Source organism: Crotalus tigris, unplaced genomic scaffold, assembly GCF_016545835.1.
Source record: "Crotalus tigris isolate CLP2741 ecotype Arizona unplaced genomic scaffold, ASM1654583v1 scf7180000017666.27876245, whole genome shotgun sequence".
NCBI classification, from domain to species: domain Eukaryota; kingdom Metazoa; phylum Chordata; class Lepidosauria; order Squamata; family Viperidae; genus Crotalus; species Crotalus tigris.
This window is the reverse complement of record NW_024096551.1, coordinates 4,325,056-4,346,041: the sequence shown is the minus strand read 5'-3', so window position 1 is coordinate 4,346,041 and position 20,986 is coordinate 4,325,056. Positions and strand designations below refer to the sequence as shown.

Genomic DNA, 20,986 nt, shown 5'->3' with positions numbered 1-20,986 from the left:
CAGCATAGAAAAACTCAAAAGTGCTAGATTGGAAGATATGGAGACACCTATCCCATAGAATCATGAAGAATTGACTGAATGGATAACATCATGTTAACCAACTGACACACGCAAAATTGTCTATGGTCCTTCAATAGTGCTCCCTGTCTGCTTTCCATTCAGAGGCACAAAAGTACAACCCAGCAGCCTTCCAAATTCACTTCCAAAACAGATGGTTCTAAAAAACCTCTTTTCTTGGAACATAGGAGGGATGTAAAGGAACAGAATAGTACCGTAAACTTTTCAATAAAATAAAGCAAAATATAAAATATTCTGAGCTCTTGCCTACTACCTTGTTTGCCTACTACCCACTACCATATTTCAGTTTTAACTCTCTTGCAGAGAAGCTGGCTGGAAATGAAGCTGGCTTACAAAATCCTTTTCCAGATGTCAAAGGTATTCCATCACTTTAACCTGATACCGCTTATACTCACCACAGCCAGAGTGGTAATTTTCCCTGTTCCTTGTCCTTCCTGGATTAACTACCAGTGAATTATGCTGATTTTGGTACTCCTCTCATTAGGGAGTATTAAGGGAGGTTGAGATTGGAATTTGAAGATGGTGATGTTGGCTGACTTGGATAATTATTACAGGCTTTTACATTTATTTTATGGTTTGACCCCACTTGGCTGGGGTCTTTACTATTTTTTTATTCAGTCTCTATCCCAGTCCACTATTCCATCCTGTTTGAAGACCTCCATCATTGTTCCATTATCAAAGAAGTCCTTTATTAACAGCCTCAGTGATTATAGAGCACCCCTATTATCATGTAGTGTTTTGAAAAACTCGTCTGCAGAAACATTGTGTTCTGCCTCCAATACTCCAATACAACACTCGACAATCACCAGTTTGCATACAGAGCAAAAAGATCCAGAGGACGCCATAACCATCAATCTGCATATGACTGATTCATCTGAAGCAGTGGGAGACCTATGTAAGGGTCTTTTGTAGATTTTAGCTCTGAATTTAACACCATATTTTATACCACTGCTGTGACTGCTTCTTCAGATGAGTATCTTTTAAATACAGACAAGTCATTTTAATAAATAAAATATATATCTGCCCAATGTTTGCGGGGTAGCTCTAACTTTGTACCAAGATTTATTCATTAAGTACAGTAGTCCTATAAATACTTAGGTTTTGTTAGTTTGGTGAAAGTAGTAAGAGAAAAATAATCAGGCAAGTCATCAATTATGTTAGGTGCATATTTAATAGAAATTTTTATTTGTTGACAATTTATGCTTTCTTGGTAGAAGGTGCCTTTTGAAGCTTTTTAACTTCATGCTTGATGATCCTGTTTCTCTGTAAAACAAGTATGTAATAATTATAAGGCAAGAATGTTTGTTTTCATTTTTACAAATTATTTACTTATGAGCTACTAAAATGTCATATTTCAGTATTAATTTTATTAAACTTTTGATTAAATTCTGCAGAAAAAACAGAATATTTACTGTTGAATAATCCTATTCACACTATTTTTTATTTCAAAAGAAATTTACTACTGAACAGCTAAAAGTGGAAAGCCAGCTGCAGAGTTGACATTGGATGTGTATTCATTTTATTTACATGTTTAGAGACTACTCTAATCAATCTAGGCATATCTGTAATTTGGGTTAAATTACACTATAATAGAAAATCAAGCAAAAATTGCACATTGCAAATGTAAAGATCTTACCTTGCATCTAAAACCATTATATTCAGTGCTAGAAAGTCTATTTGGCAAGAACACAATATAGCAATTATACTTACCATTTTCTTTGCTTTCATGACCTTATAACGATCAAAATCTGTCATCTTGGCTTTCTATAGAAAGATTTTTTGACAAAGAAGTCTGAGATTCTGAATCTTATCAAAAACTGCAGACTTCTTTAGTATTAGCAAAATACAACTGGTCATCCCATATATAACTTTTATTTTCAAAATCATCTTTATTAAGATGATAAATTAGCATAAGGAGGCAAGGTACAGTCATTAAAAAACATGATAGATAGATAGGTAGAACAAGCTGCTCCATAGAATCTGGCAATATTGAATGTTGTAAAAGAATCAGTATTTGAAAAGAACAGAGTGGTATAATATTGTCTTGTGTTCCCTAGGTATTGATGCAGTTTAGGTACTCCTTGTTCAGCAACCATTCAAAATTACAATCGCACTGAATGAGACTTACAGCTGATCCTTCAAACTGCACCATTACCACAATTATGCGATTGCGGTTTGGGTGTTTGCAACTGGCTCACAATGACAACAGTATCCCATGGTCATGTGATTGCAATTTTTTAAAATTTTGCCTTCATTGTCAGCTTCTAACTATAGAATCAACACGGAAGCCAGTAGATCATGAGATACTGCCTTTAACAACCCCAATTGGAACTTCTCCTGTTAAGTTAGTGGTCACATGTCTGTGTCACTTAACAATGGAGTTGCAGACGCCAATTACTGTCATTAATAGAATCCAACCTATAACGGTAAGGCAAAAATACTGCAAATGTCTCTGTAATACAGGTACCAGAGAAGCATACACTCTGTAATTTTGTGTCTAAAAGCATAGGGTAAGCTTATTTTTTTTTCACCACAATCATATAACTCTTCACATATAAGTATAAAATATATAAATTAAAATCTCAAAAATATGAATATAAAACTGAAACTATTTAAACAATTTATTTTTGATATTCTTAAAATTACAAGTTTTGTAGAAGTTTTTCTGAATAAGTTCAGATTAAAGTTTATCCTTTTACTACATTGAAGAACTAATAAATGGCCCAAGTCATCCATAGAGAGAAAGGACTGTAAAGGAATTTAGAGCATTCAACGAAGTGGTGCAGATTTAATTATGCTTATTTTATCTATATGCACCTTTAATCAATGATTAATGTACTATTAAAATGATTAAATCTAGAAAAAACATAGACTAAGGTAGGGAAATTTAAAGAACCCCCGAGGGATAAAAATATTTTAACTAAAAAGATATAAAACTAAGCCTCTCCAAGATATTTTAAAAGATTGTGCAAACAGTCTACAAAAAGCTGAATTAATTGTGCTTCTACTATTGACTACATTTATATCCTTTCTTTTCATACAGCTCAAAAGCATAGAATGATCTAAGTATTCTGGAGTGAGAAACAGTGATTGCCTCACAGTATTTTGTATTAGAGGCCCTTTTAAAAATCATTCCTTTAGATATTTTTTCAATAGTCTCAACTGGTAGGCAGCACTTAGCATTACTGAAAAGCCCTGGTGGCGCGGTGGTTAGCAACAGCACTTAGACTTATATACCGCTTTATAGTGCTTCACAGCCCACTCTAAGCAGTTTAGAGTCAGCATATTGCTCCCAACAATCTGGGTCCTCATTTTACAAACTTCAAAAGAATGGAAGGCTGGGTTGACCTTGAGCCATTCAGAATCTAACTCCTGCAGTGAGCAAGTCTACAGTATTGCATTCTAATCACTGCACCACCAAGGTTCTTTAGTTAGAATGAAGTATTGCAGGCAAACTCTGCACACAGCCTGAAGTTCGAACCTGACAGGTTTCAAGGTTGACTCCCCCTTCTGAGGTTGATAAAATGAGGACTCAGATTGTTGGGGGCAATATGATGTTCAGAGAATGAATGATGTATAACAGGATTATTTCAAGATCCTATTGTTATCTATGACAGACCATCTGTAACCATGTGCAGCAAATGTCCTGTTTTGTCGCAAGTTCAGGACAGAGTATAAGGAAAAAGGACAATCTCAATTCCAATTACCGTGTTTCCCTGGAAGCTTAAGATCTATCCCGAAAAAAAAATCTTAGCTTGATTTTTGGGGGTGGGCCTAGTATAAGCCCTACCCCCAAAATAAGTCTTAGTTTTGGGCGAGGCACAAATCTAAAAAGCAAGTTAGGGCGGGGATGTAGAGCTGCCCCACGCACCCCGCACCTACTTACCTGCAGCCAGGCCTCCTTGCCGACCCACTTCTTCTGTAGTCAGACCTGCATTTCTCAGTCACAGGCCTTTCCAGAAGGCCACTGCAGCCGACAACCGAGCTATGGATTGAATTCATAGCTCAGTTCTCAGCTGCATAGGCCTTTTGGAAAGGCCAGACTGTGAAATGCAGGCCAGAATGCAGCTACAGAATGAAGCTGCTCCTTCGGCCGCAGAAGAAGTGGACCTGCTGGGCAGGGCTATCGGTGCCGGAGGTGAAAAGAAAACCTGGTGACTCTTTTGGAGGAAAAAAAAAAGGAAAGTATTTTCCAAAGTCCTACAGTCTGCTGCACCTGAAATGGCAGAAACATTAAAAAAGACGTTTGCTGAACAACTGATTACATAGGCAGTTAACTGGCAACAAATACTGAGAAACAGAGTTCTTAACTGTAGTTCATTATTTAGCTGCTTCCAGAATGCCATTTAACTCAAAGCTATTGCATATTTTATCTTGTTTGAAACACATACCTTCTCCCTAGCCTCAATTTTTTTTGCCCATCTGGTGGCCTTCCATTTCTCATTAATGTTTTCTTTTTCCCAGGCAACCCGCACACATTTTTGACGAGCACTGTATTTAAAAACAAAAAAAAAAATTTGTAAAATTATCTTTAGCTTACAATCAGCATATATTTACATTAAGACTGCTTAAAAATATTTATTTTCCTGTGCCAGTTAATAGATCTCTAAACTTTCTGCTGATATTTAGTGAATGGTACAGAAAAAAATAAGTAATTACGGCAACAATAACTTCCCATATTAGTCCCTTTAAAAAAAAACCTCTGGCACAAAAAGTTATTTTCAAAAATGCATAGCTTTATTTCTTTGATGAAACAATTTCATTAATAACTGACAGCTCTAGTTATTCTTTGCATAGTTAAGGCATAAGTGAACATAGAGGCAAAAACCTCTTTAGCCATGGCTTCTATCTGAAGATCTACCAAGACTACTGACTCCAGGACAAACCCAAGTGACAGCACTGCTCCTTCAGGGGCAATAGAGCATAGTTGTTCAAGCTTTTGGATTGCCTGGGCCACACTAAATGAAGAGTAATTATTTTGGGCTGCATACAAAATATATAATATAGCTAATCTATATAAACAACAATTTTTTTTATATCTTTTATCTTATGGGGCCTCAGTTGGTCCATGGGTTGGACATGCCTAATCTACAGCCAACATTGGTATTAAAGTAATACTAACACTTTTAGGAATTCCTAAATGTTTATTTATTAATATAACTGCTCTAGCTAAGAGTTCCTTTCTTCCATTCAAATCATTGTAGTCTTCACCAAACCTCCAAAGTATCTCCACCTAAGTTTTAGTTTACTAATATCCCATATTAATAACTCATCCCAAACTGGTTAACTTTTGCCAATTCTTCATATAGATATTATAAAGTATAGAAGAAATAAATATATAAAAGACCTACTAGTGGCCCCTACATTTGGTATAACAGTATGAATATTAATTCTAAAGAAGCCAATTTTAAATAAGGATTTAAACCTAGTTTAAATCATCCAGAAGTAATATTAGCAATCAGTTTGGAACGTAGAGGTAGCCCTCAATTTATGAACACAATTTATGTTGCTAAGTGAGATATTTGTTGAGCATTGCCCCATTTTACAACTTTTTGCCATAGTTATTAAGTGAATCATTGTCTTTGTTAAATTAGTAATATGGTTGTTAAGTGACTTCCCCATTGACTTTGCTTGTCTGAAGATTACAAAAGGAATCTGAGATATTGCAATCGTCAAATATGAATTAGCTGCCAAGTGTCTGAATTTTGACGTGTCCAGGGCAATGCTGCAATGGTCGTAAATGTGAAAATTATATATCACTTTTTAGTGCCATTGTAACTTCGAATGGTCACTAAATGGATTGTTGAGGACTACCTGTAAATAGCTGCATAATTCTGAAAAAAGGAATACTTTTTTATCTTGTTCAACCATTTTATGATAATTTACTTTAAATTAAGTAGAACATTAAAATAATAGAATAGCCCATGCTGACATCAAGGATTTTTCTTGGGAATAAATATACAAGAGCTGTTTTTCCATATTCTCATAGTTTTCAGCAATGCTAAAATAGGATAAACTCTTAACATTCTTGCAATATCAGCAGTAAGACAAGTGTTTCTTTTTTGATTCAAATTTAGAGGCAATAATATTGAAGTACCATATAACCAACCTGTGAGGAAACTTCAGAACAAAATCAGTTAGCTGCATGCACTTGAAGGGCATAGCCTGCCTTCTGACACCACTGCAAGGGCCATCAACTAGGGCCTAGAAGTAAATGGGAGTTTTAATGAAGATGTTAAAGGTTACCAGTGGTTCCCCCCCCCTTTTCAGTTCATTTTAGACTCACAAGTAACATTATTTATAAGATACCACAGATTTTCTATCTCTGGAGATTTTTTACGTACCATGAGAAAGATTTAAAGGAGTCTCAAGAATACTAGTGTGAATACTACTTTACAATAACATAATTTCATATCACAAACCAATGCATATTTTTCTTAAGCAGTGGTTCCCAACCTTTTTATACCCCGCACCCTTAGAATGCTTCCGATATATTCTTGCACCCCTTACAAAAGTTTGAAATAACAGAAATGAATTATGCATATACACTATAATTTTGAAAAACCAAGTTTTTGCACCCTCTGAAATATCGTCTCACACCCATGGTTGGGAACCCGTTCTTAAGGGTATTTTTATTGAACACAATGAAACTACATGAAAAGGATGTTATATATTGAGCAAATTAAAGAAGAATTTAAGTACTGAGCTTATAAATAAACTTGCCAAAAATAATACCTAGTAAAGCAAATTTATGTGCTTTATCCAGGTTTATGTGCTTTTATCCATAGTGCAGACAATCACTGTACTTTAAAGAATTCAGGGTAAATCAAGCTGGTTATAGAAACACCTATACAAGTTTATATCTTTGAGAGTATAATGTATTCAGAAAGCAAGCTGTTCAGATACTCATCTAGGCAACTGAATCATTAGCACTCTCCTTAAGCCCACAAAATTACAAGCCTGTTGAGAAGTTAGATGCCTGCAATTCTATGCTAACTACAAAAAAATCCTCTCTAGTATGGAATACATGCTAATAGCCTCTTGAGTGTTTAACATAACCATATTTTCTAACATAGGTACATAGAAAAGGAAGCTAGCTACATAGTAAGAAAATCCACAGTATTCTTATGTCTATTTATCCATGTAGTACAGCTGTGTTATTATCCTTCTCATCTTTCCTACCATCTTCTCTTATTGATATCATTAGGATTATTATTACTGTTGTTTTGCATGTGGACTGAATTTCTGCACTAGAGACAAATTCCTTGAATATCTAATCACTCTTGGCTAAATATTGTATTTTATTCTATTGGTGGACTAAAGGATGGAATAACCAGTCCTAAGTAAAATTTATCACTACTATCTACCACAGATAAATATATCACTTTATTAAACATATAGCATAAACAGTGAAACTTACCCTGTTTTGGTCGATGATGTCAACCACTGCAACTAGTTTTCCTGCATGTGGTCCAAATGAAATGTAAGCAACTCGGCCAATCTCAACATAGCGCTTGAACACCTTAACCAGATAAAAGTTTATTTTAATTATTCAAATGATTCATTACTAGACAAGTTTATAGAATTATGGAGCTCTCCTAACAGTCCTTCAAAGAAAGCAACTTTTTTACTCCCTATACTGAACTTTAAAATAATTGAATAGTTGAAATAAATACAATTATAGTACATACAATATATTCTTCTCAGCCCAAAACCACTTTTAGATGTGATAGGGCAGACACCTCATGTATTTGCAGGCAGGCCGCTCTACAAAAGTGACAGAAAACTGAGAAACTTCTGAAGACTTTATCATGGTATTATCCTTTCCACCAGAAGAAAATGATAAAAAAGCGGACAAAATCCACCCCTCCCCGGCCCTCGTTAATCGCCCGCTACCAATTCTTCCGTTTACGTCCAGCACAAGGCTCTTAGGCCCTTCTCCCCGTGGCCCTTTCCGCCATCCTCTTTCTCGGCTTAAATCAGCCGAGGGGAAATGAAGGCTGTCGCGAAACCCTTCACAGCCACCCTCCACTTCAGCAAGTCTTAAGAAAAGCGCCGTGGACAAGGCCTCGGCCATGCGCCCGCGATTACCATGATGGCTGCCACACGAGTCGACTCACAAAGAGAGAAAGAACAGCTTCCGGATGCCTCGTGATACCCCAACTACGGATGTGCACCAGAGGAAGAGGCGGGACTCAATCGCTCTCTTCGCCGCGAAGTGCAGGTTGCATAGCAGAGATTGGATAATTGGATAGAAGGGCCGTGTTGACTGACAACAGCAAATACTATTACGCATGCGCATTACCGGCCCTTTTGCTTTTTCTTTAAGAAATGAATGAAATCAATTGGGTGAATTCAAAAGGTTATTTCTTGCGCATGCGTTATCCTGTGGCAGAAATTTGAGAAAATGTGTCTCCTGCTTCTCCTCCATCTTTTAAACAATGTTCATGTGGGTGTATGTATGTTGATTGTGGGCGGATAGTAAAATAATTCCTGGCCAATACGTGGCAACTTTTAAGTTTTCTCGATTGAATTAACGGTCCGAATTCGAATTGTATGCTTTTTCCCGTTCTTAATGCATTTTGGTCATTTGCAAAGTATCCTGAACATAATCATGATGAAAACTCGTCGAGTTTACAATATTATTTGTACAGTTACAGAGCTTTTAATCAATCTCGTGTTGTGCGAACAGAGCCACTGGGTTTGCCGAAGAATGGAGTTTATTACTGGCTTGTTTGAGAGTTCCTGTAGGCCCAATCTATGTTGTCTTTTAACATACAAACTTTAAAAAAATTAAATCTGCTTTTTAAACAGATTTTTGGGATTTCAACCTCTTTCTTGACGACAGGTTACGTTTGTAACTTGCCCTGATTTCATAGGAATGTCTTATAAAAGTAAAGGAATCCTTATTCTTATAATTGCCACAAACTAATAGGTAGGGCATCTAAACAGTTAAAAACGGGAAAACCAGGTTGCTTCTACAACAGTGGTTGAAACACAGATGTGATAATCATAGGAAGTGTGCCAGGTCTGGACAATATGTGCAAATTAGACAGCCCCATTGATTAATAGTTCCCATGCCAGATCTAGGCTCCAAGTCTAGATAATCATGAATAATAATCATCCAACTGGTTTAGGCTTGCCTGAATGCCAGGGTATTTTCCCCATTTTCTCTTCCATGGGAATGTACTCCAGATTCAAATCAGATCCTCCATCCAAAATGTCAGTTCTATTAATGAAGAGTTTTTGCAAATATTTCTGATACTTCTATCCATTTTTCCAGGAAGACAGGAAATAAATGGTTTGTGATGTGTCTGATACCTCTGCTGCTGTGCCTAAATGGTTAGGAAATTTTCTTCTAAATATACAAAAGACAAATAGCATTAATCTTTTCTTATTTCCCAATCTCATGTATTATGTAGAGAACTAATAGAGTGCCTGCGTTTCTAAAACAGTTTTCTTCTCCCATCCTTTTATTTTGGCTGTTTATCAAGAGTCTCTTCTTCATCTGAGTCTTGAATATTTCTCCCCAAAGGGCCATTTTTAAGTTTTCTTTTTCTTTTACAACTTTGCATCTTCTAGATACATTGACTGTGCTGTCTTAAGAGCTGTAGTCTCAACAAATTGGGATTGGGGGGGGGGAGTTACTTTAAAAAACAATGAGGTATATTGAAATCCAAAGCACTGTTTTATGAGCAACATAGATATGGGAAGGACACCTGAGTATTTCAGACTTGCCATCAAGCTGATGGGTTGAGGGCACTGAAAATCATATGTCTTGCAGTAGAGAGGAGATATGTGTTACAGAGTTTATTGACTTCATGCAAACATAATGCATGAATTCCATCGTTGGTACATCAGTTGGTGGGCAATGATATTTTAGAGCAGTGGTTCTCAACCTGTGGGTCGGGACCCCATTTGGGGTCGAACGACCATTTCACGGGGGTCGCCAAACAAGGCTGTCCGCCATTTTTTCCCCCTTTTCTTTGGCCACACCCCTGGCACCCGGTGATGTATAAGTGGTTGGGGGTCACCACAACATGGGGAACTGTATTATGGGGTCGTGGCATTAGAAAGGTTGAGAACCACTGTTTTAGAGACACTACAGCTCTATATGGTTCCTTAAGCCCTTTCCTGGTTGTAGATCTTTCCTGTCCAATAAGCCTAAGCATGTAGGAATTATTTTCCAGTAAGATATTGAGAACATATTTGCCCGATAACCTTCTGCTTTGATTCTGGTCATATTCCTTTTGTATATATGAAATTAAGTTTTTTCATTTCATATTACTAATCTTGTTACTAATTGTTATAATTACCAATTTCAACTTCATTAATGTTTTAAAAGGTTATTTTGCAAATTATTCTTTAATCATCCTGATCAGAAATACAAACAAACCTGGCTAATTTGCCTTAGGTGATTCCCCCCCCCTCCATCAAAAGGGGTAAAGACTATTTATTTAGTTCTTGGATAAATCAAAACTATCATCTTCTGACAGTCCTTTGCCCCTTGCATATTAGGACTGCTTGATTTTTTGTTTTTATATCTGCATATAAACAATTAAATCCTGAACTGCATCAAAATTCTAGAGAACTAAAATAAATTGAGATATTCATAAAGTGATAATTTCTTATAGCTACTGGGTGGGTTTTCCCCGTGCTTTTTACATAATTAGTGAAAGTTCTGGTCTCTTTTTTGAACATGATTTATTCTATAGCAAACACATGTTCAACTTGACAAGTGTTCTTTTGCATGCGAGATCGAACATATGAATACACCAGGAAAATCAGACACAGTAATGCCACTGCTGTGAAGAAGAGGAGCAGTCCAGCAAATAGAGAAGGATTCATAGGTAACCAAATTCTATTGCTTTCTGCTGGGATCATATTGGTGAGACTAAGCATATAGCCCAGTGACCAGGCAATGCTGCTGTTATCAACCTAAAACACAAAAAAGAAACACCATATTACTGCCATTAAAATGTAAGGTTGTTTTTAATAACAAAAAGCAAATGCTCTATATCCGGCATGTCCAACCCATTAGTAATGCAGCCCCACACGGTCAAAAACTTTTAACATTGTTACGTGATTTATATACATTAACTATATATTATATTTTATATATGGCCCAATACAATTCCTCTTCATTCAATACAACTCAGGCAAGCCAAAAGTATGCTCTGTATCAGGGATAGGCAACCCAAAACACTCAAAGAGCCACTTGGACCCGTTTCCCACCAAAAACAAAACACTGGGAGCCGCAAAACCGTTTTGATATCTGAAATGAAGATAACACTGCATGTATCCTTTTTTACCTTTATTTCATATATATATATATATATAATACACCCAAAAAAAGCACTTGAGGATTGTAAAACAACCAGTGGAGTCAAAGACAGTTTGCCTGATGCAGAACAACTCGGTGCAATAAGAATGAACACAATCAACGGGCCAATGACGCGCTCAAGGAGCCAGGCACAGAGGCAGGAGGCTATATGAGCTGCCTTCCCAATCTCCTGCTATTCTAACTCTGATGACGCCAGCAGTTTTTTGGCTGGACGAAAGCTTAGTGACTCTTAACTACAGGCTTGTTTATATTAAACAGGTTGGTTTATTATATCCTGGTGTTCGTTTTTTCTTTTATTTGTTAGTGTGTATGTATGTATGTATGTATGTTAAAGATAAAAAAGGATATATGCAGTATTATCTTCATTTTAGATGTCAAAAGGTCCCTCTCTCCCCCCCTCTCTCTTTCCTCTCTCTCTCTCTTTCTTTCCTCTCCCTCTCTTTCCTCTCTCTTTCCTGTCTTTCTCTTTCCTCTCCCTCTCTCTTTCTCTTTCCTCTTTCCCTTTCCTCTACCTCTTTCTCTCTCTTTCACTTTTCACTCACTCTCTTTCTCTCTTTCCTTTCCCCCTCTCTCTTTCCTCTCCTTTCTTTCCTCTCTCTCTTTTTTCTCCCCCTTTCTCTCTCTCTTTCCTCTATTTCTCTCTTTCCTCTTTCTTTCCTCTCTTTCTTTCCTCTCTTTCTCTTTCCTCTCCCTCTCTCTTTCCTCTCTCTCTTTTCTCTCCCCCTCTCTTTCTTTCTTTCTCTCTTTCCTCTTTCTTTCTTTCCTCTCTTTCTTTCCTCTTTCTCTTTCTTTTCCCTCTCTCTTTCCTCTCTTTCTCTCTCTTTCCTCTCTCTCTTTTCTCTCCCCTCAATATCTCCAGTTGTCCCTTTCAGTGACTATGGGCAGCTTACAGTTCAGAAAGAATTCAGGGAAGCGGCATTTTGGACATCAGGCCGGGGCTTGGTCAGGCCCTTGCAGGGTACAATTAGGGGCGGCTCCGCAGAGTCCTGGGTGCCTGACTCATGGAGGAAGCCAGATGGGAGTCCACAATTAGTGGACCCGGCAGGAGGTGGCTGACATGGACACCCCCGCGGTGGTCAGGCAGCCCCTGAGCTCCCCGCTGAGCCGGACGGGGTTTTTCAGGACCAAATCCTGCAGGAGGGCAAGCCGGGCCAGGCTGGGTGGCAGGAAATGAGGCGCACTGCAATTCACACAGCCCTGGTCCTGGTCCGGAGGAACGCCCCTGCCCCAGTGGATGGGGGGCTGGGAGGGGGAAGCCCCTTCCAATGCCTGGAAAGCAGCGCTTCCTCTCCTGCTCCGGGCATGGGGAAATGGGCAGAGGTCCCGGGAAGGCCAAGTGGGGGGGGGCAGGAGGCATCAGAAGGCGCCCGGGGCATCACGGACCGGCCCAGGGAGACACGTGGCCAGCTCGGCTATCCAGGGAGCGGCCCAGGGACAGCCCAGGAAGCAATGCCCCAACAAGGACTGCTGCCTGGTACAGGTAAGCCAGGGGGGCGCGTCACCTGTCCCGCAGCCGCTTCGCGGCAGTGCTCCGCAGACTCAGAGCCCCCTCCCTCCTCCCCACCACTGACCCTCCATCTCCGGTGCTGCTTGGCCAACAGTCACGCCGGCTGGGCATCGCAGGGGCTGCTCTTCCTTGGGGCTGCAGCTTGAGGGAGGGCTGGCCCGCTCAGCGGAGGCTCCGGTGGGCCGTTCCCAGTGGGGATCCTGGGGCTTCCCCGCGCAGCTCCCCAGCCACATGCGCCTCGGAAAGGGCCATCCCGGGAAAGGGACTTCCTGGCTTCCCTTCTCCAAGGTGGCAAGTCCGCATGAGAAAAAGATATAGAGAGAGGAGGGAAGCGCAAGTGCCCTCTCTCTCTCTCCTTGTCTCTCTCTGCAAATGGCGGAGGAGGCTCTGGAGCCACAGGGGATGGCTCTGGAACCGCGGGTTGCTGACCCATGCTCTATATAAACATAAAGACTTTCTTCATTGAATTCAACTCCTGATAACTAAATGGACATGAGCTTGTAATTTTTTTTTTTAATTTTAAAATAACACTGAAATGTCACTTTGAGAACGGGCAACTAAATTTCATTTTTGATGTGTGCCATTATACCCACAGTAAAAAAATGACAATAAAGGTTATCTGAAATGATATACTTAGCTTCTTTTGGGTTTTTTTAGTTGCTAAAAATAGTGTACAGCTCTGAAATTTCTTTGTAATTTCTCATTGAAGTATAAATCAGGCCCAACTCTTAGCTTCCAAGCCCAGACAAAGCTGAAAATCTGCTGAAGCGGATTAGTTTCTAAGGTGATTTCTTCTCCTGTTACTGCAACTGTTCAACAACAACTTAAAGTAACACCACTGGTGCAACAACCTACGGCTATATCTCCACCTTCTCCTCCCCCATCAGGCACATCTGCACAAGATTTTAAGGATATAATGGGAAAGGCTGTGTCTCAATTTAGGGAGGAAGTGAAGCAACTTCTGGAACAGAGCAAATCTGAAACTAAGGAAGAATTGAAGAAGCAAATGAAGGAGCTTTATGTACAGAATAATACTATTTTGAGGGAAGACATAGTCTCAGCTTTATCTGGATTGGCTTCTGTGGTTGTGAAGCTGGACTCCAGAGTGGAAGAAGTCGAAGAAAAAGTAGAATTTTTGGATTATAAATTTCAAGATATGGAAAAAAAAGTGGAAACCTCACAAGATGATATTCTTATGTTTCAGTACAGACAGATGGAACATGCCTTGAGAATCAGAGGCCTTAAAGAAGATAAGAATCAAGATCTGATGGAAATGGTGATCAATGATTTGGCTGTTGTTCTGAACATAGATAAAGATGAATTACGTGGAGAAGTGGAAAAAATCTACAGAGTTAATTCTTGGATTGCGAAACAGAAGAATTTGCCTAGAGATGTGGTGATCTACTTTGCTAAGAAGTCTCTGCGTAATCAGATTTTACAAGCTTTTTATAACAAAAGATTCCCGATTGCTGCTCAAGATATTATTATTTTAAAGGAAATCCCATCCAAAATCTTAAGAAGCAGAAAAGATTTTGCTTTTTTAGCAAATGAACTCAAAGCAAGACTGATTTCATTTAGATGGGAGATTCCGATGGGTATTGTTTTGAGCCATGCGGGGACACGTTATAGACTTAATACAGTTGCTAAAGCTAAAGAATTTTATAATACAGTCCTGGGTGCAGGCTCATCCTCATCTACTCAGAGAGCCTTGAGTGATAAAGAGGTGGAACAGCAGTCTGAGGGATCAGGCTTGATGGCTGCTGGGCAGGCGGAATGGATGCGTCAAGCAGAGGTTAAAGAACAGAGAATGACCCGTGCAGCATATAAACGTAAGGAAAAGGAGCAACAGAAGACAGAAGCTAAAGAATCTGCTCATCAGATTGTTTCAATGCCGGTGGGAGGAGCAAGACCCAAAAGTTCTGCAACACGTTCTTCAGTAGCAGATCTTGAGGGAATCTTCTCCAGGCTCCTGGTTGAGGGAGATGGCAAAGTTCCTGACCTGGAATGTTAACGGTTTAAACATCCCCCAGAAGAGGAAGAAAATCTTTCATTATCTAAAGCAACACAACAATGACATTATTTGTTTGCAGGAAACTCATATTTTACTTAAAGATCAAAAATACTTAGCTAACCTTCGCTTGGGATCTCATTTCATATCTCCTGCCCCTGGGAAAAAAGGGGGTGTGGTAATTTATGTTAAGCAAAATTTATCAGCTTGTTTGGTAGAATCAGATCCCCAAGGAAGATATGTTATGGTTGAACTTGGTTTATATGGTAAGAAAATACTTATTGTGGGACTGTATGCACCAAACCAGCAACAGGAACAATTTTATAAGTTGTTACATCAGAAAATAACTCTGTTGGACTATAGGTCTGTGATATTAATGGGAGACTGGAATGGTGTTTTAGATACACAAAAGGACAAAAAAGGTTCTTCTATTTTTTTCAAACAGGCTAAACTACCTAAAGCCTTTTTTGAATTGAAAGAAGATTGGGAACTGAGAGACTATTGGCGCGAACGTAATCAAGAGGAAAGAGACTTTACCTTTTTTTCAGACAGACACAAATCCTTTTCAAGGATTGACTTTTTTTTGATTACAACAGATTTATATAACAGGGTGAAGAATATTAAAATCTTTCCTAGGACATTGACAGATCATAGTCCAGTCTGGATGGAATTGGTCGCTGAGAAAGAAGAGAGGAGATCCTGGAGGTTGAATGAGAATTTATTTAAACAAGAAAAAAATGTTCAAAAACTAAAGGAATGTTTAAAGGAATATTTTGCTTTAAATATGAATAAGGGAACATCAATGTCAATGGTATGGGATGCAAGTAAAGCCTTTATGCGTGGGATTTTGATAAAAATGAACAATTTTCATAGACAGAAGCAGACTCAGAAACGTAAAGAATTAGAAGATGAGATTAAATTAAAAGAGAAGCTTTTAATTTCAAATCCTTCAGATGAAAAGGTGAAAGGAGCTATAGAATTGTTAAAAACACAATTTAATATGTTGATGGCTGATCAAGCTGCAACCAACTTATTGTTCATGAAACAAAATACATTTTGTAATGCTAACAAACCAGGGAGATGGTTGGCTTATCAGTTAAGAAAGAAACAGAGACAGAGAATTATAGACAAAATAAATTATAATGGCAAATTGGTTTATCAGAAAGAATTGATAAAGAAATCTTTCTTAGATTATTATCAAAAATTATATAAGAGTACTAATGTACAAACTACAGATATAAATAATTATTTAAGTAAAGCTAATTTTCCTAAATTAACAGAAGATCAGAAAAAAGAGATTAATGGTTTAATTACTATTGAGGAAGTTGTGACAGCTATTAAGCAATTGAAATTAGGCAAGGCGCCGGGTACGGATGGTTTGACGTCTATTTATTATAAAACTTTAGTAGAAGAGATGACCCAACTGTTATGTGAGCTTTTTAATAATATATTACAGGGCTTAGAGATCCCTCCGTCATGGCGTAATGCTTTTATATCTTTGATTCCAAAAGAGGACCAAGATCTCACCTTGCCTAAGAACTATAGGCCTATATCTCTTTTAAATGTGGATTATAAAATTTTTGCAAAAATTATAGCCAATAGGTTCGTGGGGGTTTGGCAGCAGCTTATACATAAGGACCAATCGGGTTTTATAACTGGAAGGCATATGAAAAATAATGTTAGACAAATTATTAATTTATTAGAATATTTAGATAAAAACAACCAAGTCCCTGCAGGGCTGATATTTTTGGATGCTGAAAAAGCCTTTGACCAGTTGAATTGGCAGTTTATGTTATGTTTAATTAAGGAGATGAATTTTGGACAAAATATATTACAAGTTTTATCCAATATATATCAAAAACAGACTGCTCAACTTATTGTAAATGGGGGTTTATCAGAGGTTTTTACAATAGAAAAAGGTACAAGACAGGGATGTCCATTATCTTCGTTATTGTTTGTCTTAACATTGGAAATTTTGTTAATTAAAATTCGGGAGTCTCAAGAAATAAAAGGAATAGAAATTAATAAAAAAGAATATAAGTTAAGAGCTTTTGCAGATGACTTGGTTGTTACTTTGTATCAACCTACTTATTCGGTAGTTAAATTATTACAACTGATTCAGCAATATGGGTGCATTTCGGGTTTTAAAATTAATAATAATAAGACCAAAATATTACCAAAAAATATGACTAATTGTGATAAACAGACTTTGGTCAATTTAACAGATTTTGAAGTTGTTGACAAGGTAAAATATTTGGGGGTTACACTATCTGCTTCTAATGCAAAACTGTATAAAAATAATTATGAAAAGTTGTGGATTGGGGTACAGAAGGATTTAATGAATTGGAATAATTTACAGTTATCTCTTATGGGTAGAATTGCAGTTATTAAAATGAATGTTCTGCCAAAGTTTCTTTTTTTGTTCCAAATGTTACCCATTTTAAAGAATGAACTTAACCTAAATGAATGGCAGAAAGGTATTAACAAATTTATTTGGGCAGGGAAAAAACCAAGGGTCAAACTTAAAATTATGCAAGATTTCCGTGAGAGAGGTGGACTCAAGGTACCAAATTTGAAATTGTATTATGATGCGGTGGTACTAACATTGATTAGTGATTGGGTGAATTTAACAAATGTAGAAATACTCCATTTGGAAGGCTGGGATTTACTTTTTGGATGGCATGCCTATTTAATTTTTAATAAAAAAATGGACCGGGTTTTTAAATCTCATATTATAAGAATTTCTTTGCTTAGGGTGTGGAGGAAATATTATAGAAGTGATTTTAAAATACCATTATGGGCCATACCTTGGCATGCGATAGAGGGAATAAAGAAAGGAGTCAAGATGGATACGGTTTCTTATATACAATTACTTAGATGGGATGGTCAAAATTGGCAGTTAAAATCTTTGGAAGATTTAACACATGAAAATCTTACTTATTCATGGTTTCAATATAGACAAATAGTGGATAGATGGAAGACGGATTGTAATATGGGATGGCTTAGAGAAGATGAAAATCTCATTAAACAAGTAAGGGATCAAAGACCAACCCATATCAAGAGGGTTTATGGGGTTTTAGTGGAAATGGATTCAGAATCTGAATTAATTAAAGATTGTATGATTAAATGGGCACAAAATATTGGTGAATCAATTTCACTGGATACTTGGGAACTTATTTGGGTGAGGAATGTTAAATTCACACAAGCACAGAACTTAAGAGAGAATTTTTATAAAATGTTTTATAGATGGCACCTTGATCCAAAGAAAATGTCCATTATGTACCCTGATCTACAGCCTAAATGTTGGAGATGTGGTTGTTTGGACGCTACTTATTTTCATATTTGGTGGTCGTGTAAAAATATAAAAGCCTTTTGGATTAAGATATGGTGGAATATTCAAAGAATTTTTAGAAGGAGGGTAAAATTTACTCCACAATTATTTTTATTAGGTATAATTACTGACTGTGATGCTAAGGAAGTTATACTGATGCTAAATTTGATCACAGCCGCTAGGCTGTTAGTTGGACAATATTGGAAGAAGGATTCTTTGCCTACTTTACAAGAGTGGTTTTATAAAGTTTCGTATTTGGCAGAAATGGCAAAGATTACGGCTTTCTTAAAGGAGCAATCTCAAGAGAAATTTTTTGTTGTATGGGAAAAATGGATAAATTTTATTCAACACAATTTGAATATGGAAAAATATTATTTAGCTTTTTCATAATTTGTATTGATTGCTTTTTTTTTCTTTTTTTCTTTTGTTTCCGTCTTATGAACTTTTATTTTTTTTATTTTCTTCTTTCTTTTTCTCTTTCTCTTTCCTTTTTCTTTTTTCTCTCTTTTTAAGTATTTTTCTTTTTTTTTCTTAATGCTTATATCATATATATATTATTATTAATTATTTTATAAGTTGTAAATGTTTAAGTTTTTTTTTAAAAATTTTTTTAAATAAGCCTATATTCAGTTCTGGGAAGTTCGGGGAGGGGGGAGGGAGGGGTGGGTTTGGGAGGGATTGGGTGAAGGTTGTTGTTTATTTGTAAAACTTTTAAAAAATTTTCAATTAAAAAAAAAACTTATTAGGGAAACTAATCAAAACTAAGTACAATTCTAATTTTGGGTATTAGTTTTATCACCTAAGAGAAATAGCAGTGGGCAGGGGTAAAAATCTTGGAAATTGCATATCTTAATACTAATGGTAAATTATTTGAGAGGATCTTTTTATTTACAGTATTCTTATTTTGTGGGATTTGATTTTATTCTTTCAAAGATAATTAAAACATTTTGACCCAGTTTGAAGGACAACACGTGCATTTTAAAAACAAATAACTCAGTGGTGAGATTCAAATATGTGAACAACCGGTTCTCATGTGTGGATGCTGTTTCCGGAAGTGCATTCTGGACCTGGGCAACAAAAATTAGCTACCAGTTCTACCGAACTGGTGTGAACTGGCTGATTCCCACCACTGAAATAACTCCTACAATATTGAACAGGAACATTTATACAGACAGTTTCGTGGCAAATATTTAACTTTTCCCAAAGCTGAATCTATGACAAGAAAGACCCTCGTGTTGCAAATCTGGTTTCTAATCTTATTAGTTTGGTTCATCCATTGTATTGAATTATTCCTTATTTAACCAGAGTTTTTTGAATTACCAAGTTTATTGGATTTACTCAACAAACTAAACCAAAGCCAAGCAAGTCACATTATAGCTTAGCAGCCCAATGTGTGATTAAATGCTATGTAATGGTTGTCATGTAAAAGTAAAATCAGAATGGTCTTAGAACTGCTGTATTGCCTTTTCCTTAATGTATAAAGCAAGATAAAAACATAGAGGATCTAAAATGAATGCTTCTTTCTATAGCCAGGAGCATTTGAAAATATTTAATACATTAAATCTAAATAATAAATCCAGACTAGTTATTTACATTCTGTCAAATAATATGAATTAAAAGCCCCCAAATCTGTCACTTCATCACGTTTTATAATTGGATCATAATAAACCAATTTCTTTACTGAGGCAGCTTTAAGAACAAGTATGGAGAACTGCTACAAAACGGCTGTAACTCAGAAATCCTAGCAGATCTTTTAATTCTTCAAGACCTGTGTTTTTCTGAATTAAATAATCTTAAATCATAGTTAACTTACTTCTTTTTGAAAATGAATCTGAGGCCAGTTTTCAGCATTGAACTTATACCCATGTATAAGTAAGTGGTAGATATAGTTTGCTGAAAAGCAGTAAGATCTTGCATATGTTTCCTCAAATTTAGAGAGCATAAATGGCAACTGAAAAACAAAACTGACTATTGATAACAAAGTAAGGTTTATTTTTAAAAAATTCTATTTCCTACTTTTCTGTTGTGATTATAATGATTAAAATACTGTACCTAAGAAAATGACTTCCTGAAATCTCATAGAGAGAGCTTTGCTGTAATTAATTGCAAATTCAAATATCTCAAGAAGTACTAATACAATAGGCAAATAATATCATATGTAGGGAAGTAACTATTTCAGTTAATTTTCAATATATATATTGCCAAAGAGAAAAAAGGTCTGATATAATCCAAACTATTTTAGTAATTTTATTAGAATGGAATATAGGGAGTCCTCAACTTACAACCATTCATTTAGCGATCATTTGAAGTTACAATAGCACTTTAAAAATGACTTATGACCGTTTTTCACATATGACTGTTGCAGAATCTCCATGTAATCACATGATCAAAATTTGGATACTTGGCAACCAGTTCATATTTATGATGGTTGCGATGTTCCTAGATCATGTCATTACCTTTTGCGACCTTTTGTCAAGCAAAAGTCAATGAGAAAGTCAGATTCACTTTACAACTGTGTTATCAACTAAACCAGGGCTTTTCAACCTCTTCACCCATTGTACCACTTTTAGGATATGGCAATATCCAAGTACCATCAGTCGCCTAGCAAGGTGTTAAAAACTTGATGACCAAAAAAAAAAAAAAGGAAAAAAGTGATAAAGTACAGGTAGTCCTCGACTTACAACGGTGACTGTTCGAAAGTACAATGACACTGAAAAA

The 20,986-nt window shown here is 36.8% G+C and overlaps 2 protein-coding genes across 5 annotated transcripts in view; both read right to left on the bottom strand.

The window, feature by feature from the left end:
* Positions 1-1,230: 1,230 nt before the first annotated feature.
* Positions 1,231-8,311, bottom strand: RPL14 (ribosomal protein L14). The gene is made up of 6 exons (XM_039336279.1): positions 8,170-8,311; positions 7,499-7,600; positions 6,188-6,282; positions 4,470-4,569; positions 1,789-1,842; positions 1,231-1,341 (listed from the first exon to the last, which is right to left on the bottom strand). The coding sequence occupies exons 1-6, from the start codon at positions 8,170-8,172 to the stop codon at positions 1,276-1,278; spliced, it is 420 nt and encodes a 139-aa protein (XP_039192213.1). The 5' UTR covers positions 8,173-8,311; the 3' UTR covers positions 1,231-1,275.
* A 2,454-nt stretch (positions 8,312-10,765) lies between these two features.
* The window catches only part of ENTPD3 (ectonucleoside triphosphate diphosphohydrolase 3), a 36,388-nt gene continuing 26,167 nt past the window's right edge, over positions 10,766-20,986 (bottom strand). For 3 of the 4 annotated variants that reach the window (XM_039336275.1, XM_039336277.1, XM_039336278.1), the window contains 2 exons: positions 20,082-20,219; positions 10,766-11,016 (listed from right to left, as the gene is read on the bottom strand). In XM_039336275.1, the coding sequence (XP_039192209.1) occupies positions 10,783-11,016; positions 20,082-20,219 (372 nt within the window). In that variant the 3' untranslated portion in view covers positions 10,766-10,782. The remainder of the gene's footprint in view (positions 11,017-20,081; positions 20,220-20,986) is intronic. The other variant, XM_039336276.1, reaches the window with a different exon arrangement.

Coding starts and splice junctions, on each gene's coding strand:
- RPL14 (XM_039336279.1), bottom strand. Junction 4,570..6,187: donor GTTCTGAAGTTTCCTCACAG/GTTGGTTATATG, acceptor TTTTAAATACAG/TGCTCGTCAAAAATGTGTGC. Junction 1,342..1,788: donor TCATGAAAGCAAAGAAAATG/GTAAGTATAATT, acceptor CTTGTTTTACAG/AGAAACAGGATCATCAAGCA.